Source organism: Miniopterus schreibersii (genome assembly GCF_964146895.1).
Source record: "Miniopterus schreibersii genome assembly, chromosome: 7".
Taxonomy (NCBI): Eukaryota; Metazoa; Chordata; class Mammalia; order Chiroptera; family Miniopteridae; genus Miniopterus; species Miniopterus schreibersii.
Window position 1 is genome coordinate 8,187,092 of NC_138108.1, and position 17,816 is coordinate 8,204,907.

Sequence of the window (17,816 nt, forward strand, 5' to 3'; positions counted from 1 at the left end):
TATCCATGGCACAGAATGTTGTTGTTCTCATCTGGTTCTTGGGGTTATGTATAAAATAATAACTTGGATGCCAAGAATTTGAAGGCATAGACTGGAATCACTTTCAGAAAATAGTTGGAAGGCATATGGTGAAGCTCAGTTTTAAGCTTTTATTGTATATCTGGGACCTTGGGAGCTCACTATAGCATAGAAAATCAAATTAAGCATATTGTGATCGCATAGAAATTGGTCTTTGTTACTTCATCTTAGAATTTGTGAGACAAAAGGGAAAAGCAACAAATGACCACAGGTTTTACAGCTGCTATAACAGAAACAAACGGAAGATCAAGACACAGAATAAAACCAGACACATTTGTTTGATCTTCCATATTTTTTAATATAAGCTTAATACAGCCTGCCACAGTGTCACCTTCTCTATTTAAAAAATAAGGGTAAGGGGCCTTTTTACTCTTTAAATTGTAACAAATTACTATGCTTCTGTTTGCACAGTTTAGGTTTTGAATGATTTTATATGCAAATACCTGTCTTGGCTCTGTAAGTTCCTGCCTAAATATTATTCAGAGGCATTGTAAAATATTCTTGTTTTGCAATCACAATTTTATTTCATCTGTTCTTCGTATCTTTTAATCCAGCCATGTACCATTTCAGTGGTAGCTCTAGGGAATGGAACTCCACCCTCATCCACCCCTGACTGATGCTGCACTAGGACAGGGTATAGAATTGTGCTGTGCTGCTGTATGAAGTAGGAGGCACCTTCTCTAACGAGATCCCTCCTGTCATAGCTCAACCAGATATTTGTTTGTTCTCATGGTATTGTGCTGTTTTTGTACAACTAAAATTTTGGAATTACTAAGTAGTCTTTTAATTGATTTTGCAGCTAACAGAACAAGAAGTAGAAACAATATTGGATAAGGCAATGGTCCTTTTTAGGTTTATGCAAGAAAAAGATGTATTTGAACGTTATTATAAACAACACTTGGCAAGGAGACTTCTCACAAATAAAAGTGTTTCTGATGACTCTGAAAAAAATATGATATCTAAGTTAAAGGTAAGGTGTATATAAATAAGATGGAGTGTACCTAGCTAATGTTTGTCACATGATTAACACCAACATTTGATTGGAAAATATTTAATTGATTTAAAATACTATTTTTATAAGTTAAGAAAGCTGTACTTATATTTGTTCAAGTTCTCAGACATTCAATTTGTCGGCATTTCTCTTGATGTGACAGGATACATTCATGGAAATCTGGGTAAGATTATGCAAGGGAGACAAAGGGAATATTACTGTGTAGTCTATCATAAAGGTGTGGTCCATAGATCACCTGTACTACCTGTATCACTTGTGCTTGTTAACAGAATTCTGGGCCCCTGCCTTTCAGAATATCCAAAAGTGACTTGGAATCTGCATTTTAAAATAAAGTCTGTGGGTTATTCTTAAACACACTAAAGTTTGGTTCTTGTAGTCCTAGAGCAACTATTGGAAAGATTGAGAAATGGTGACAGTAACATGGAATAGTTTATTTCTTTGTATGTTTTCTCATAGAAAAAGCCTTAGTTTATTTGTGTATGTTTGTTGTTTTTTCCACAGACTGAGTGTGGATGTCAATTCACATCAAAACTGGAAGGAATGTTTAGGGATATGAGCATCTCAAACACAACTATGGATGAATTCAGGCAACATCTGCAGGCAACTGGGGTAAAATCTTCTATTAATTTCTACTTACACATATGTGTTTCTGTGTAAAAAGTCTTTTGTAATGGGCACTTTCACCCATACATCAAATAACTGCTGTTGTCATTTTTTAAAATGTCATTAGTGACAACATATTGTCTGAGTGCTTAAAAATATTTTCCCCCGTATAACCTCTTTTTTAACTATTAATGCTAAATTACTTTTTGTATTCTTCTAAAACTTAGTTTACCCTCCACTTGAAAATGTGCTGAAAGTAAGTAGAATGATTCTGCCGTTACGTCAGTATAGACTGTGGGAAGAACCTTGGGCTCACGCCAGCTTACTGAGTTACAGTTCTCTTCCTTTCGCTTGACCCCAGGATTGTGCTGTCGGCTACCTCATATTTAATTGATACGAGATGGGCCCAGTGTCCTCACTGTTGGGAGGAGAGGTTGAGCCTGGGTATAAAAACTCTGACACTAGCATTTTATAGGTGTGGTTTTGTATTGTGACTCCCAGAAGGCAGCGAGCTGCAGTTTGTATGGCTTTGGTGTCCAGTGGGGTTTTGTGAGGATTTAATAAAGTTCAAAATTTTGTTTCTTTAACTCTTTTTCAACTTTCTCTTGTTTAGAGAACGTTTCTCAAGTGACTGTATATCACTTTGTAATTAAGACATGTCACAACCATTTTTTAAAAATAGGAGGTCTTTCCTTTGATATTTAAATATTAGATTATCACTTCTATGGTTTCACAGTCTCATAAGAAACAAAATATGCAAAAATAGCTACTTTTGTAGAAATGGACAAGTACTTAAGTCATTCTGACCCTAAAGAATTTGTGGTCCCTCTTCATTGTAAGTAGTTATGTAATGATTTTCCTCAAGATGTTTGCAGTGGAGAAGGGCTGAGAGCAGGAAAGACACAAGTCTGTGATGTATAGGATTTGGGTGTGCAGGAACTGAATAATGTGATTATCTTAGATAGTATTTTTTTTAGATTGTTAGGGATTTGTATTTCAATTTGTCTGATATATTGGTGTGATTGTATTTTCATATGGTACAATTTTTTTCTGTTTATTTTTTCTTCCACTGAACTTGCACATATTCAGAGATACAGGGAAAGTAACCTGGTCTATATAAAGACTCTTAAAAGCACCTGTAAGGGACTGTTCCTGATGTCTAATTACTTGTCTATGATAGTTAAAGGCCTTTTGATACGAAAATTATGTTCTTTACTTTTGATCACTTTGTTGCAGTTGTTTCATTTAAAAAAGGAGGGGTGACTTTTCAACATAATGATTTCATCAGATTTTTTGCCTTTGTTATTTTTTATTGTTACAAAGTTTGTGAATTTTCTAATCTTCCATTTTGATTATTCAGCTATATCCTTCATGGTGTGGTAGAATACTTGTTTAATAATTTGTTAACCACAATAAGTAGAGTACTTATCAAGATGCTTAGAGTTATATATCTGCTAATTCAGTCGCAGTTTCTATTTACTGTAAGGTCATTATTTGCATGCAGTTATTGGCTTTTTATAATTGTCTATGCTAAGACCTTAAGCCTTAAGTGTCCTAAGCCTTAACCTACATTAGAAAGATTTGACGAAAAGTGGCAGAGTAATCAAATAAATTCTGAGCTTTCTGAAATTTTTGAGCACTTTTAAAATCCTCAAGCAGGTGATTCTCTAGCCATCTCGGCCTGTTGAAATATACTAAGAAAGTGACTCTTCCATATAGAGAAGAGATAAAAGACTACTGTTTTGGGTGGATTGAACCAAGTTGTGAGCTCCACCCCCCACCCCATCCCCCCAATTTGCAAAGTACCAACAGTTCTCAGCCCTCCTTCATTCACCATCTGATTCTCTGCTATGGTCCTTTCCTGTGCATCATCTAGGATTTCTAGTTTTAGTTTCTTTAAAACAGAGTAATCATTTAGTAGGTATTTGTGAAGAAATCTCAGTATGGAATACTTCATGATATTCTTGTAAGTTCATCTCTTCCTTTTAGGAATCGATGTCACTAAATCATTCTGGTTATATAAAAATGCAGTAATGGTATAGAACAAGCTATGAATATCAATAAAGATACGATTTCATCTTTAAGAGTTTTTGATGTCCTTCATTTTTGTTTTCTTAAAAATTTAATTTGTTTAAAAAGAAGAAAATATCTAATGTGACAGTGATGCTAGCATCTATTTTGTAGAGGTATAGTCATGCACTATTCAAATACTCAGAGCACCCACTACGTAGAATTGGATCTAGTGTCTGTGAAAGGTTGGTAGAATGTGAAATACATCAAAAACATGATCAGTATGTTTCAAATGTGAATGGAATAGACGTATTTTATTTGTGTGTTAAGATGGTAAAAATACTTTAAAAGCTGAGGTGAGAGATATCCTAGAATTTTCTTTAAAATGACACAGATATGACCACTCAACATTTTATCTAAAAAGGTTTCTCAATGACACCAGTAATCCATTGTTCACATGCTAACAGCTGTCCTTTGGTCAGTGCTTTAAAGTCAACATCTTAAGCAGTAATTATAAGTATTCATCAGGAGAGTTAAAATTTGAAAAACACGGTTAATCTAACCTTTTAGAAGATAATGTTTTATTTGCTTACTATCAGACATGGGGCTAACTGCTTTGATAACTAACTGTTTCTATACAGAGCTGATAACAAGTCCTAGTTAATGGTTGGGGAACGTCTCTCTCTTCTCTGCACAGGTATCTTTAGGTGGTGTTGACCTCACAGTTCGGGTGCTCACAACAGGCTACTGGCCTACTCAGTCGGCCACACCGAAGTGCAACATCCCGCCAGCGCCACGGCATGCTTTCGAGATATTCAGAAGGTAAAGTAGATGAAGCTTCACATTGCTAAGGCAGAGAGCCATCCAGAATTGAAATAAATGTGAGCGTTTGTGGTGTCCCTGATTTGAAGAGGAATATGCTCCTTGTTTTAACTTCATGTTCAAATGGGGAATTCTCCTGGATGCTTTCAGTATGCATTGCATAAACTCTTCAGAAGAATATCTTACTGATGTCCTTCAGCGTGAGTGCATGATTAGGAGTAGAGTTTGGATTGATGATGTCTGCCACTGGTTTAGGGCATATTGATCACTGGGTTACTGTGGAGAAAGGTGGTCTTACGAACAGCAGTGGCTGAACAGCAGGCCAGGGGCAAAGGGTCCAGTAGAAATTATTTAGTGTACTACTTTTCTCCTGTAATATACAGCTAACTTAAGTCTGTCTTTTTCTCTTTGTGTCTCTCTTTACCCCCTTTCCCCTCTCACTTGTTTGTTCCCTCTTATATAAAAAAGTAGAACTGAACTTGATTCTTAAGGTTTCCTTTGTCTTTATCTTACATATGTGTTTCTTTAAGGGTTGTTATCCTGTAGTTCATAATTTCAGATATGTAAATTGTGTGATTCTCTAAAACCTGGTTTGATTTGCTGAAGGTTTTACTTAGCGAAACACAGTGGTCGACAGCTCACACTCCAGCATCATATGGGTTCTGCAGATCTCAATGCCACCTTTTATGGACCAGTTAAAAAGGTAAATATTGATAGTTTGAACATATTTAAATTAAGTAACTTGAAATTAGTCTATAGAACTGATTTGTGGTTTTTGTTGACTTGTGTTGAGTATTTCTCATTTCCCTACTTGTTTGAAATATTTAAAAGAGGGATCTTTGGCTTTGATTTATTTACCTCTGTTCCCTCAGTTGCTAAATAAAACTGAGTTGATTCGAGGGCATACAAAGCTGTAAATCCCTTTTCAAAATTCTTAGTCTCCTATAATCCTTACTAGTTTTCAACAATCAAAACTCAGAACATTAACGCTTGAGATTTTTAGATGCACGAAATGTTACTAAAGTGATTATTTTAAAGTGAGCACTAGTGAATTGCCTTAATTTAAAAAAAAGTAGTCATGCCCAGCTGGGCGTGGCTCAGCAGTTGGGCATCGACCTGGGATCCAGGCGATTGAGGTTCGATTCCCGGTCAGGGCACATGCCCAGGTTGCGGGCTCGATCCCCAGTTGGGGGCGTGCGGGAGGCAGCCGATAGGTGACTCATCATTGATGTTTCTATCTCTCTCTCCTCCCTTCCTGTCTCTGAAATCAATAAAGACATATTTAAAAAAAAAAAAAAAAGTAATCACTTATTTATATCTAAAATTGTGAGGTTTAGAGTATTTTCATTGCTTGATATAACTCAACTCAGGTTTGTTTTTTTTAAGTAGAAAAGTAATAAGCTTCTAGTATTCTAACATTAAAGAATGATACCTAAGTTGTCATCTAGGCAGCAAATAACTGTTTGATTCTATATTGTAATTCAAATTTTAGTGGTTTTATATGATATCACTATAACACCAAAGTTTTTTTAATTTTGAAAATGGCTACATGTATTCTAATTTTTATATTTAATTGAAATGGGAAATACTCCTTATAATTCATTTAGTTGAATAATGTTAGAAACTGTTTTATACAGGGTGGGGCAACTGTAGGTATACAGCTGTTTGCATGGAAAATAATACAAGAATAAACTTTATTTCCCATACTCACCACTGTGCACTTACTTTCACCTCGCCCTGTATTTTAGTGTAAATGGGAAGGTCAAGGATACTGAAAAACTCAGCTTTTAATTATTGTTTATTTTTATTTTAAAGGAGAGGTTTTTTCCTAAATAATCATTTTGTCTTTTGAAGTTTTATGAAACAGATCAGGTTTTTAAAACAATTTATATGTTAATTATTGAAGACTTACAGTTCTCCTTTGTACTTAAATCATAGAGCAGGAACAGGCTGTATGGGTGGCGGAGGATTCCCCCACATCCTATGTTATCATTTGATATCTTACTGTGATCAGACCACACAGAAAGAAACTAACCATAGTACTTTTGGTAGTGGTGTAATGGACTGATGTCTTACAAGTCCTTTATTATCCTATTGTGCACTATAAAAATAACTTTAGTTATAAAATAAAATTGTTCCTACACGCACACAGAAAGACAATACCTAAATAAAGACTTTGTGTATCTGTACATGCACACACATATACACACACAGAGATGTTTTTGAATATTATTTTCTTATAGGAATAAGTTAATGTGTTTTGTAAAGGAGGGGGGAGGGTTGGTCATTACAGGGATTATTTCTCAAGCATACTGTTCGAATTACCATGAGGTGATTATATCTTTTTTATGCTTTTTAAAAAATGAAACAGGAAGATGGATCTGAAGTTGGTGTTGGAGGGGCACAAGTCACTGGCTCTAATACACGGAAGCACATATTGCAAGTCTCCACTTTCCAGATGACCATATTAATGCTCTTTAATAACAGAGAAAAATATACGTTTGAGGTATGCATTGGTTACATAGAATTATTATTTGAGGATTATTATTATTATTATTATTATTATTACTGTTTGAGTAACCTTTGAGTACCATTAGAGAAAACAACATAAAATTGGGCTTATGGAACTATATGAACATCTTACATTTGTTGGGTTGCGTTTTATTTGGCTTTTTAAAATCACCTTATTGGTGTATGTTTTATATAATAAACATACCCCATATAAGTGCACAGTTTGATGCGTTTTAACACATTAAGTGCACAGTTTGATGCGTTTTAACACATGTACGTACCTGTGTAACTGCCATCACAGTCTATAGACTATTACCCCCTCAAATTTTTATACTTTCTTGCAGTCAGTTTCCTCCCACTGTCCCCATACACAGGTGGCCAGTGATCTGCTTTATATCACCATAGATTAGCTTTGCCTCTCTAGCATTTCCTGTAAATGGAATCATACAATGAATATTGCTTTTGTGGCGCTTCTTTTACATAGCACAGTTTCAAGTAATCTGTGTTGTTGCATGTGTAGTTTCAGTAGTTTATTTTGTATTACTGAGTGATACTCCATTATATGGATGTACTATTTGAGTATGTATCTTTCTGTTGATGACCATAGGAGTTGTTATCAGATTGAGGTTATTATGATAAGGCTACATGTTTAACTTTAAGAAACTGCCAAACTGTGTCCCACACTGCCATTTTACATTCCCACCATCAGTATAGGAGACTTCCAATTGCCCCACACACTTTCCAAAATTTAGTATCATCAGTCTTTTTAATACTAGCCAATTTAACTGATGTGTAATTATAATTCATTGTGGATTTAATTTGCTTTTCCTTGATGACTAATGATGAGCATCTTTTATGTGCTCATATGCCACTTATGTGTCTTGTTTATATCTTTGAGTTTTTTGAAAGGTCTTTATAAATTCTGTATATAAACCCTTGTCAGATCTATGTCCTATGAATGTTTTCTCACAGTCTGTTGATTGCCTTTTCAGTTTCTTAGTGGTATGTTTTCTTCTTCCTTTTTTAAAATATTTTTGACACTATTACAGATGTCCCCCATTTTCCCTTTTTGCCCCACTCTAACCCTGTGCTCTGCCACAGGCCTTCACCACATTATTGTCTATGTCCATGGGCTATGCATATATGCAATGAATCAAAGTATTATAGCCTAGTGTGCAGACTTGTATCATACATCCCTCTACTTGTGTAGAGACTAAATCATATCCATGTACAATTCTCTTACTGTTCCATTGATGTAGGATTATAATGAATTTAAAAATTATACAGTTGAGCCCAGGCCATTGTGGCTCAGTTGGTTGAAGGTTGTCCCATGCACTGAATGGTTCCCATTGCCCGTTCAATTCCCAGTCAGGGCACATGCCGGGGTTGCAGGCTTGATCCCCAGTAGGGGGCGTGCAGGAGGCAGCTAATCGTTTCTCTCTCATTGAAATTTCTCCCTTTTTCTTCCTCTCTCTCTCAAATAAAATAAAACATTTAAAAAAATTATACAGTTGACCCTTAAACAAGATGAAGCTTAGAGGCCTGACACCTGCCCACCCCCCAGTTGAAAATCCACATAAAACTTTTGACTCTACAGTGGTTGGCCCTTCTCATTCCCAGATTCAACCACGATTGTAAAACTGTTGCTGGGAATGTAAAAATACTGTTTTCCATCCAAGGTTGTTTGAATCCATGGGTGTAAAACCCAGAGATGTGTAGGGTTGAATGTATTCATTGACAAACATCCACAGTGTACCCACGCAGTTCAAACCCATGTTGTTCAAGGGTCAACTATATATACATTTTTTCCTGAACTGCTTTTATTGTATTTTATCTCGTAATACATAGCAACAGTTATCACCTACACCTCAAAACGATTTATTGATTTTCATATTTAGTATTAATTACCAGGTACTTGATATTTTTTTAATTTGGTCCTACAGACTAATACATATTTTCAGCTTGGACTATAAATTTTGATTGTCTGATAGAAGGCCTTAGTTCAAGCTTACTTTGTTTCTCTCTACAAAAGAAGTTGCTAAGCAAAAGAAGTGTGGGGATAAACTTGGAAGGAAGATTGTAGCGTATTTCTAAAAGTAGCAATTACATGTTGGTTAACACTTTATTTTTACCTAAATATTAAAAAGTACATACATTTTCAATACTTTGAAATTTGAATCCCTTTTTCTCTGTTGTGCGTTTTTCCCCCAAATTAGTGAGATTTTAGTGAGTATAATGGGGAATTCTTCAATGGAATTACCTCTCTAACCACTGCTTGGTCAATTTTATGTACTAATTAATTTTCTTTTAATCTGTCAGAAAGTCTATGTATAATTCTGTCAATCTGATAAAATTTCAGGAAATTCAACAAGAAACGGATATCCCTGAAAGGGAACTTGTTAGAGCCCTGCAGTCCCTCGCCTGTGGTAAACCAACACAGCGGGTTCTCACAAAGGAACCCAAGTCAAAGGAAATAGAAAATGGTCACATATTCACAGTTAATGATCAGTTCACATCCAAACTACACAGAGTCAAGATTCAAACAGGTATTATATTATTCCTCTTAAAAGCAAATTGTATTTTTTCTCACTAAAAGTTCTTATCTGTTTGATTTTTATCTTTTAAAAACGTAATTCTTTTCTGGTGCTGCATGACACACAGGCTTAGGAAGTAGAGCAGCTTTTTATTGCTCTGTGTTCCTGTCACAGTGCAGTTGGATCCAAGTACAGTCAACGTTTTAAAAAGTAATTCATAGTGGTGAACATGATGAATTTTTCCCATAGGTTTTTGATGCATGAAGTACAATTTTATAAGCATATTACTGCTTACAAAGTTACTGTTTTTAACTGGATAAATAATAGTGGATGTCAGCTTTTAAAAATGATTTACAGATTTCTCATCATTGGGAGTTATCTAAGTCTGGTCTTTAGATGCAGCTACTTACATTTTTGTGAGTATTTTAAATTTTGAAAACCTTAAAATTTATATCCTCACTCTAACTTAACATAGAAGTGACCTTGTTGTGAGCACTTTTTAGTACAGCCTTATTTTTAAGTTGATAGTGAACATTCTATTTATTGTATATTTAACATAATATAAGGTGTGTTTTCGTTGCATTAAAGGGAAAAAGGCATTCCACCTTTGTTGACATTTAAACTCTAATGTAGTATTCTACTTGGTCTTAAAACTAGTATTAGAAAGTTTCCCTGTACTAATTCATTTATTACAGCTAATACATCTTGTGGTAAAACTATTTTTAAAATAAGAAAAAAATTTTAAATGACTAGAGTTTTTTATTTTTTTTAAATTGTATTTACATTGTATGTTAGTAAAAGACAGTCTTTTAAAAATTACTTTAATGCTAAACACATTATTGCCAGACTACGGTGACTCAGTAACTTACACACACTTTTGTTTCCCTTTTGCCTCTAATCAGATCTGTGTGCTTTGCGAAGCAGGGTGGTGTGTCTGTGTCCAAGCCTTGACTATTTTGTCCCATGGTTCAAAAACATACCACTGTATCTTCATCGCCAAAATTGACCCCATAGCTTTGGGGCACAGATGTAGATTAAAAGTAAAACAGAACTGTCCAGCAAGTCATGGAATAAAATGTCTTTTTTCTCCCAGTGCAAGACATACGAATTTGTAATTTTGGACAGATACAGGTTTCGGGTTTCAGGACTTATTTGTATCCCAGATTTGAAGGAAAATGTATGATGATGTATTTTAAAGTTCTTTTCAGCTATAAAATTCTGTGAAGAAATATTTTTCATCTTGGAATGGTACTTAGGTTACCTTTGCTCTTACAGGTATTTTGTGTAAGTTAAAATTTTCTTTCTGGTTATAAGTACTGTGATCATACAGGTGTTCTTAAGTGGTCCAAGTACCTATTTGCCTTTTGGAGAAAGAACTTAGAATCGTAATCAAATGCTCAGAGACTCTGACTATACCTATTTATACTGCTTTTTACTGTAGTTGGCAATGGAAATTCAAGCAGAGGAGTTAAAAGTATTGCCTAATGTAATCTTTGGAAAGAACTAGATTCTTTGTAATTTACAGCAGTTTCCATAGTTGACAGTCTTTCCCAGTACCACCATTTACCTTCTTCCTCGGTTCCCCCCAATACCTCTGCATACACAGGTACCCACTTACACACGCGAACACCTCTGCTGTGCTCTTAAGTGCAGAGTATTGTGCTAGGCTCTAGGAGTGAGCTCCTGCACTTACATTTTTAAAAAATCGTAATTCAGCCTGTTTCACCACAGTCTTCACATTTATTTTAGAATATACCTATTAAGGTGACCAAATCCAGATGAAACAGATAGGTTTAAAATATCGTTTCTTTTTCCCTCCAACTTATTTTAAGTATTTTAAAATCTGCAGAAAAGGTGAAAAACACAATAATGGACATGAGTATGGCCATCACATACAATTTACAAGTCATTAAAAATTTGTCACATTTACCCCTCTCCCTCCATGTAGGTATATATTTGCTACAGCATTTTTAAATTAATTTGCAAACATCCTAACACTTCCCTCCAAATACTTCAGCATATATATATATATATATATATATATATATATATATATATATATAATTTAGAGTAAGATATTTTCTTCCATAATTGTAACAACATATCACACCCAAGAAAATTAATAATGCCATACTGTATGTCACCTGTATTTGTATGTCCGCAAGTTGTCTCAAAAATGCCTTTCGTACCTTTTTGGATCCAGGAGTCAATCAAGATTGGTTTTCACATTAATTTGGTTTTTTATGTCTCTTTTATTTTTATTGTATTTAAAGCAATACCTATCTTTTAAAAATGACATTGACTTTTTTTTTAAAGAAAAGCATTATTCTTTCTTAGTATACCACTTTAATCTAATTTTACTTTTTTATTAAGATTATCTTTAATTTGGGAAGGCACTGAAAGCAGAATTCTCAAGCAAGGGATTCTGGTTAGAAGCAGTTAGGTGGATGTGCACACCTGAACGATCTGAATTGTGCAGTCTGCTGTCGTGTGGGCGTGCCCATGCCTACTCAGCAGTGTTCCATGTGGTTCTTTGTAATTTCTCAGTTTCTACTGCCAGAATCTTCACATCTGTCTCCTGCTGAGCACCAGTAAACCAAAACTTAGTTATCACTTTTCTTTCTCTGCTACTTCATTAGAGCAATGTTGTAGGAGAAAGGAAGTAGATGTAATCCTTGGCAGTTGCCTTGGAGCCTGTAGGGAATGAGAGTAAGATTTCTCCTAGAGACTGGAATAAGTGTGCTTGGTGACAGGGGGACTGTGAAATGAAAGTTAGTGAGGTACAGGACAGGGAGTTGTTAGGTCATCGGTGAGAGCTACAAATGAGTGAATTGGTAAGGCATTTCTTTTCTAGTGACACCTTTTAATTATTTATTGGCTAACTAAATCTTGGCAATACATGTTCTTTCCCCCTCTTTAAGTGTTAGAGGTTACAGCCACAGGTATTATCTTACCTGAGATACTTTTGGTGAGGTTTAACTTGGAGTGAAGGTGGTAAAATACTAGATGATCTCTGGAAGTCACAAGCAATGAAAATGACTGAAAAGTTAACTACTAAAGATAACCGACTACCTTTTTTCTTCCAGGAAAGGAATCATATTCTATAAAATAAAATTCGGTTTTCTTATCCCTGTAAAAGTAAATCCCTACTACTAAAAAGGAATAAGTTAGGATTATAGGATTTTTCTATCACTACTTGTTTAAATATTTAGTAAACACTGAATTAGGCACTCTTTGGGTGTTTACTAGGAATAATGAGTGTGTGTGTATACTCCAAGTTGAAATTAGTTTTTCTCAGTGGATATTATTAATTTATACTGTTTATAAACCACATTTTTTCATTACATTTGAAATTACATGATTGTCACATAAATGCCTTTATTTCTCTTTTAGTTGCTGCCAAACAAGGTGAATCTGACCCAGAACGGAAAGAGACGAGGCAGAAAGTAGACGACGACAGGAAACACGAGATCGAAGCTGCTATCGTGCGGATAATGAAGTCTAGAAAGAAGATGCAGCACAACGTGCTCGTGGCAGAGGTGAGGGCCCTGAGGCTGGGGAGGACAGAAAAGCAAAGCAGGCACAGCCGGGATTTAGGAAAGTACCTTGTTCAGCCGATTTAAAAGATGATTTTAAAGTGAGGAAACGGTAATCAATCAGGTAATACTATTAAAAGCATGACACTTGATATTTAAACGCAGCCATCCACTGAAATAACGTGCACACTGTCAGAACTAACGTTCGTTATGAAAACATAGAATGTTGCCACATGAGGAATAAACAGAAATTTTCACTGCTATTCAGTGTTTGTGTAAACAAACTATATTTCTAACAGTCATTGCCATTGGTTGAATGCTTCCATGTTACAGATTTCAGAAAATCATGGGAAAAGCAAACCAAATCAACAGTTAAGACAAATTGGCAACCAGGTGACTGGTTAGTTTTCCCAGCATTGTCAGTGGACTGCTAAGAGAGGGTATTTGATGGCAGTGCCTTGAGAAGTAAATGGAGGTGTAACCATAAGAGAGTGAGTGGCTTGTCCTTGGAGGTGTTGGCTCATGGGGAAAGGCAGAGAGCAATGCAGGATTGAGTGTTGAGTTGAGGGGTTCTGGGTTTTCGCTTTTCTAGATGGGAGGATATTGAGCATATTTATATACTGAGGATAAAAATAAAAAAGGAATGGTTAAAAACAAAAGGAAAAACATGAAATGAGATCATTGAGGTACCAAAGTCAGAGGAAAGGCAAAAGATTGTACAGAGCACAGGTGGGTGGTAGGTGTGTTATCAGGGATGTTACTGAATAGTTCTCTTCCTGAGCATGCAGGGCGCAGGGGTGTGTTCATAAAAAGGATGGGCACAAGTATAGCTAAGTGTTTATGTATGAGGTGGGAGTAACAACAGGCAGGGGGTTGTGTTAGGCCTGTGGGCTGCAGTTTGCTGCCTCTTGGTCTACACACAAGGTGGTATAAACTACAACTTAGCAGGCAGCTGAGTAGTAGATTTTGAATGATGTAGTAAAAGTAGGAAGGGTGTTTGGAATCAAACCAAAGGAATCAGGGACTTGAGGGTGCTGGTGAGTGTGTTGCTGAAATGATCTTGTGTGCAGTCTAAACCCCATCAGCAATGCAATAAGGTCAAAAGAAGTTATTACTGGCTTAGAACGGGTGAGAGGATTAAGTTCTCTCGGGGATGAGAACTAGTTTGTTGATATTAGAATGATAATACTGGAAGAATGATAGATTTTAGCTGGAAAGTGAAAAGCTGAAGTTTTAGATTTCAGAGGATTATCAGTTTGCCGTCGCCTTGGGAAGTGAACCAATCCAGCAGGAGTATAAGGAAAGCTGGCTCATGGCTGGATGCTCTACAGGAGTGGCGGGTGGACTTGGGGGTGGAACGGTGTGGATTCCCTTCTCTCACTACTGGTTCTGTTTACTACTTGTTGATGTCAGTTTTCCTCTCTGGCTTATTTTCTTCATTTGAAAAAGTTAGACAACCTCCTTACTGAGGCTAAGAGCATTAAATAAATATGTACAAAATGACTGATACATAGTGCACCGTCAGACTTTCGCTGCTGCTGTAGTTACTGTTATTACTATAACTGATGTCACAGTAGTTACAATTCTGACAGCAGCTGGAGAAAAGAATGACAACAGCAGCACTTACTGTGGACTGGGCATTCCTCTAAAGCATCGTGTCTGTTAACCCATTTAATATACACAGCAACTCCATGGGGTTAGGTAACTTTCCCAGGGTCCCACTTACTAAGTGGGAGAGCTGGGATTTGAGTCCAGGCAGTTTGTGCTCTTACACACCTGCTGCCCACATTCTGTGAAGTGGGAGGGTATCCCAGAAGTCAGAATGGTTACATAGTGGGTGGTGTACGTTCATACTGATACGTTCCGATTCTAACCTACTTTAGTATTCACATCCTGATAGGAGGAGAGATGTTTTAACCATTAAGTTTTCAAATAAAACCACTTTAAACTTTAGGTATTTTTAACTTTTGTAATCAAATTACTAAAGTTTGATCTGAGTCTTAAAGTGGCACATCAATTCTGTTCAAAGATAAGACTTGTGTTAATATGGAAGTGTTACGTATGTTTTAAATTTTCTGGTGAGAAATAGTTTTTTTACCTTCTGTTTTAGGTAACTCAGCAATTGAAGGCTCGATTCTTACCAAGTCCAGTTGTTATTAAGAAACGTATTGAAGGACTTATTGAGAGAGAATACTTGGCACGAACACCTGAGGATCGAAAAGTATACACATATGTCGCATAAAATGCGTCAGGAATGTGATCTATTCTTGGACTGTACTGTTCGCATGGACTGGGAAGTTCTTTTAAATCATTAACTATTAAGGCGACCATCTCTTCTATTAAATTACAGCACATGTTCTAGACCATTCAGATCAAGCCTTTACTCCCTTTGAGAGTTTTCAACATCAGTTGATTGAGCTTCAGGCTTTACAACGTTTATCCCTGTAGAGATCATCTTTACAGTTCCTCGGGAAAATGTGAATGTGCCGCGTTTTGTTTTCAATACTGTATGAAAACAGGAAAAAATAAAACAGAAATTTAGAAAATACAGCTCATTAAAATAAAATTGTTGGATTTCATTTCCCCAGGTCTTCAGTGTTGATGTAAATGTGTTTTTGTAGTGTTGCTTAGCACTTTGCGCATTGTATAAGTTGGGTAACAAAAATGGTAAAAAGAAATGACACAATTCCCAATTATCTTGCTCTGCTTAAGGCATTTCTTTAGCTAGTCTTGTTTAATTTAAAGGTTTGATAAATATACAAAGACCCAAGCATACAATTTGAGCAGCATGTTTTATTCTGCCACTTGCACTTACTAATCTTATAGCCTTATGACCAGGAATCTTTGTTTTGGGCTCAGTACACCCTGATTTGGTTTTCCCTATTGTAATTTGAGATTTCCCAAATTAAGTCTTATAATGATTAGGTTTTGTTCTGCATTATCTCTAGAGAAAGAAAATATTTTAGTATGTATAAATTGTACAATAATTTTTTGCTGTTGTACTCACGGCTAATAGTCGATTGTATAGGGCAGTGTTTTTATTTCATTTATTGTTGGCGAAAATAAATGAATTTAGCATACACATACCCACTAATTCAAGTATGTCAGAGCACAACGTTGGCAGCTGGTTATATTTAATTCAGCCCCTTTGAAAAGCACATATAGTCTACTCTTTGTTTATAAAGTATCGTAGGTTCCCCTCTCAAATATATATATTTTGGTGAAGCTGAGGTGCATGTTAATTTTCTGTTCCAAAATGCATTCTAAAGATGCAATAAATATGATTACCTTGGTATTTTTTAACAAGATCTTCAGTTCTTGCAGCTAGCTGTGTTTTGGAAAGTGATTAAGCAATATTTTTCAGACCTGATGATTCTTGGATATTTAGCTCTTGTCCTCCAAAGAGTCATCGTTTCATGTTTTTAAAGATGTGCTTTGTGCTGAAGATTCGTGTCGGTTATCCTGTGCTTCCAACTTTCACCAATGTTTTTTACCTGATGGATCTGCCAAGGATTATAGTTTGCTTTATTTTTAATAACTTCAGAGTATTTTTATCTTCCATTTTATTTAATTTTGTCTCATTTTGTTTTCATAAGACATTGTTTCAGATATGTAATTGGGGCAAACCACTATAGATTCTGTTGGATAGAAAATGAAATGTTATTAATAAGCTCAAATAACCGACCCTTCATTGACTATCAGTACTGTTGATACATATATTAGAATGTATGTCTCAGAAGATGGTTTCTGTTTAAATTTATGGTCAAGTTACAACAACTGAATTCTAATATGGATTAAAAACTCCACGTAAATCTTTTTCCCCATGCGTCTTGGGTTATACTTTTCCTTGTAGACTTGCAGATACGTTCTTACTGCATTTAATTTTGCCTTCATTTGTACTGTAGAATTATAAACCTTATGCTCTTAATCTCTACATTTTCCACTTTTACATGATGCAATTAAGATACAAATGAAAACTATCATGAACATTTATTCTCAGGATACTTTCACCATACTTGAGCGATATAGTAGGTCAGATGTAGCATGGAAAGCTGAAGGGTTTCACTTCTGATTTTTACCTATTTGGAATTTCTGTAACAGAAATCCAGAGGAAGATACTGGTATTTCAGGTTTCGGAATATTATTATTGCTCTCAATTCCCAATTAAATGATCTGTAACACCTTGGGGATTAGAATAACTCAGATTGTCATGCTAATAAATGAAGGATGTAAAAACTTCATTTGAAATATAAGTGAGACATTAAAAATCTTAAGTGCTAGTTTAAAGTATTAAAAGTAAAGTTAAATGTGTGTTATTGTCTCAAGTGTGGACATACCAATCAAATCTAGAGTTTAGAGACATACTCATCAGTTTGGGGGCACAGGTTTGATATTTATGCTTCTGAATACAACACACTTGTGAATTGCAGTTGAGTTGCATGGTTGGAGAATGCAACCATTTGCAGCCAGTTGCATTTCAGTCTTTTGCAGCTTAGTTGAATGGTGGGAGAATGATGCAGCATGGGAAACAGAATTGGGTCACCTAACGCTGTTTTAGTTCATACGTATTATTTAAGTTCATAATGATGCGTTTTGACGTTGCTTTCTTTTCAGCAAGAAGTCATTCATGTTACTTTTCTCAGTTTTTTAATGTCTTAATTTCAAAGACTAATGCATCCTAACCATTTATTTAATCCTGTTGATGTGAAT

At 35.5% G+C, this 17,816-nt stretch overlaps 1 protein-coding gene across 2 annotated transcripts in view; it reads left to right on the top strand.

Annotated features, from left to right (window-relative positions):
• CUL3 (cullin 3) overlaps positions 1-16,930 on the top strand; it is an 81,449-nt gene extending 64,519 nt beyond the window's left edge. For both annotated transcript variants that reach the window (XM_081142431.1, XM_081142432.1), the window contains 8 exons: positions 878-1,048; positions 1,592-1,699; positions 4,401-4,525; positions 5,132-5,228; positions 6,897-7,031; positions 9,396-9,582; positions 12,964-13,109; positions 15,217-16,930. In XM_081142431.1, the coding sequence (XP_080998557.1) occupies positions 878-1,048; positions 1,592-1,699; positions 4,401-4,525; positions 5,132-5,228; positions 6,897-7,031; positions 9,396-9,582; positions 12,964-13,109; positions 15,217-15,348 (1,101 nt within the window). In that variant the 3' untranslated portion in view covers positions 15,349-16,930. The remainder of the gene's footprint in view (positions 1-877; positions 1,049-1,591; positions 1,700-4,400; positions 4,526-5,131; positions 5,229-6,896; positions 7,032-9,395; positions 9,583-12,963; positions 13,110-15,216) is intronic.
• Positions 16,931-17,816: the final 886 nt, after the last annotated feature.